Source organism: Globicephala melas, chromosome 14 (genome assembly GCF_963455315.2).
Source record: "Globicephala melas chromosome 14, mGloMel1.2, whole genome shotgun sequence".
Classification (NCBI taxonomy): Eukaryota; Metazoa; Chordata; class Mammalia; order Artiodactyla; family Delphinidae; genus Globicephala; species Globicephala melas.
In genome coordinates this window covers 9893253-9895387 of record NC_083327.1, presented here as the reverse complement: position 1 = coordinate 9895387, position 2135 = coordinate 9893253, and the positions used below count along the sequence as shown (strand labels likewise).

Below are 2135 nucleotides of genomic sequence, written 5' to 3'. Positions count from 1 at the left end.
CTTATGTAAATAATCGACACTTTCCGTGAAAAATATTTAAAAAACAAACACTTCGTAACTAATTGTAAGAACAAAGTCGTTTGTACAGCAGACGCTGTCTATTCTAAAACAACTACCAAACTTGTAGAAATGCACTAGGAGAAGTATAAGAACACGCACGGGTGACACACCGATTTCAGGACATGATTTCCTGCGGCGAGGGAAGGAAAGGTCTTCACCGACATCTGTTTGAAAGGTGAGAGAGCGGGGCAAATGTGGGAAATATTAACATCTTGTTAAATGGGGGGTAGGGGGGTACATGAGTGTTTGTTATACAACTTTTTTAAATGTGTGAAATCTTTCACAATTTAAACTTTTAACTAAAATTAAGAACATTGGGAAGAAATGTGCATCAACACTCGTCGTCTCTTAATTTTGGAAATAAACGAGATTTGTCTCCACTTGCTACGTTTCTAGAATGCCCACGTCTGACGTCTGTATTTTAAACACGACGCACTTGTTTGAATGATTCTGAAGCGGTAACGAACCAGAGGCAGATGAAAGAGAAGATGCACATTCCACGAGCCCGCCCTCGGCCTTACCCTCCTCGGGCGCAACCTTTGAACCTGGACCGGGCCTGGATGGGACCCCGCTCCAGCCAACCACACCGTCCATCAACCCCGGCGCCTCGGGGCCGGGCGTTACCTGACCGGGCGGCGTCTCCGAGAGCCGCCGGGGTTCCGGGCGGAGGAGAAAGCGGGGCGACGCCACGGGTGGCGGTACGAAGAGCCCCCGGAGCCCTCGCCCACAGGGCCGCCCGGGAGCAGGGCGCAGGTGCACCGGAGGGGGCGGAGCCGGCCGCAAGCCGTAAAGGGCCCAACTTCGCGCCTCCACAAATCCCGCGAGAGCTGCTTGCCCCTTACCCGCTGGCTGCCGGTTCGAGCATGGTCGACGACGCGGGCGCCGCCGAGGCCCGGGGGGACGGGCTGCTGGGGTTCCCATTTACGCCGCCACGGATTCGCTCCCGGCCGTGGTGGTTTCCTGTGCAGGAGCTGAGGAACCCGCTGGTGTTTTCTTTGGAGGCGTGGCTGGCCGACTCGATCTTCGGTGCGCGACCCGGGGCGTGGTGGTGGCCCCACAGTCGGGAGAGGCCGCCGAGCCGCGCTCCGCAGCCCTTTCCGGACGCGCGGGCCGCGTGTGATGCGCTGTGCCTGGCTTCCTGCCCTGCCCGTCCCGTCCCCTTCGGGCCAGCTCCTCCTGCCCTTCGCCGTGCCCCGCTCAGTCTCTCCTTTCGTGTTCAGGCCCGGACCGAGCCGTGGTTCCGGAAATGGAGTGGATGAGCCAGGCCCTGCTGACGGTGGACGCAGTTCACGCCGGGAAGTTGGTGGAAATCACCGTCTTCGGGCGGCCAGCTGTCCAGCGCCGGGTGAAGAGCGTGCTCCTGAGCCTGGCGTCGAGTCACCGGGAGCAGCGCGCCCGAGGTGAGGGGCATGGAAAACGTGCGTGGGGAGGGAGCCACGGGGGAGCCACCTGGCCATGCCTGGTCTGCTCGCAGCCTCCGTCTTGCCAAAACTCCCAGTATGCTACACGTGGTCCCTGGGCATCCCTTGTGAGTGGAGTCCAAGCAGGACCCTGGGAAGGTAGGCTGAGATGGGATGCATTCAGGCCCCTCACTGCCCGTGCCAGCCTCCGCTTGGTCGCGCCGCTGTTTCCAGGTCCTAGGTTCAGAGCTTCCACCCCGAAAAATGATGCTGCCAGCACACATCCACCCCCGTGAAGGAGTAGTTTGAAGCAGTGAGCATTTTTCCTTCTCCAGCTGAGAAGATGGAACAACTCGAGGAGTTCTTGAAGGCCCAGGCACCAGGTCCCCAGGTCCCCCAGAGTCCTGTTGCATAAGTGCTCTCCGGGGCACGAGAACAGTCCTCCTTCTGCTACTAAAGTTCAGGAGAAGCAAATATCCTTAAATCCGTGCATTTATTTTTTTCCTGTATCTTGATGGACAGTGGTTTCATTCTTTTGCTGCAAACGTGAGTTTGTAGTGCCATTCTAGTAAATAAATGAATTTCCTTTTTCCAATGGCATAAAGATCTTGGCTCACTCAAAATTAAGCAAATTTATAAAAGATTGACTCTGTTCATTCATATCTTGATGTGAGA

General features: G+C 56.4%; 1 protein-coding gene across 1 annotated transcript; it reads left to right on the top strand.

Annotated features, from left to right (window-relative positions):
* The first annotated feature begins 923 nt into the window (after positions 1 to 923).
* Positions 924 to 1875, top strand: OOEP (oocyte expressed protein). Its single transcript, XM_030859289.2, has 3 exons — positions 924 to 1086; positions 1281 to 1460; positions 1796 to 1875. Exons 1-3 carry the CDS (start codon positions 924 to 926, stop codon positions 1873 to 1875), a joined length of 423 nt encoding a protein of 140 aa, XP_030715149.2.
* Positions 1876 to 2135: the final 260 nt, after the last annotated feature.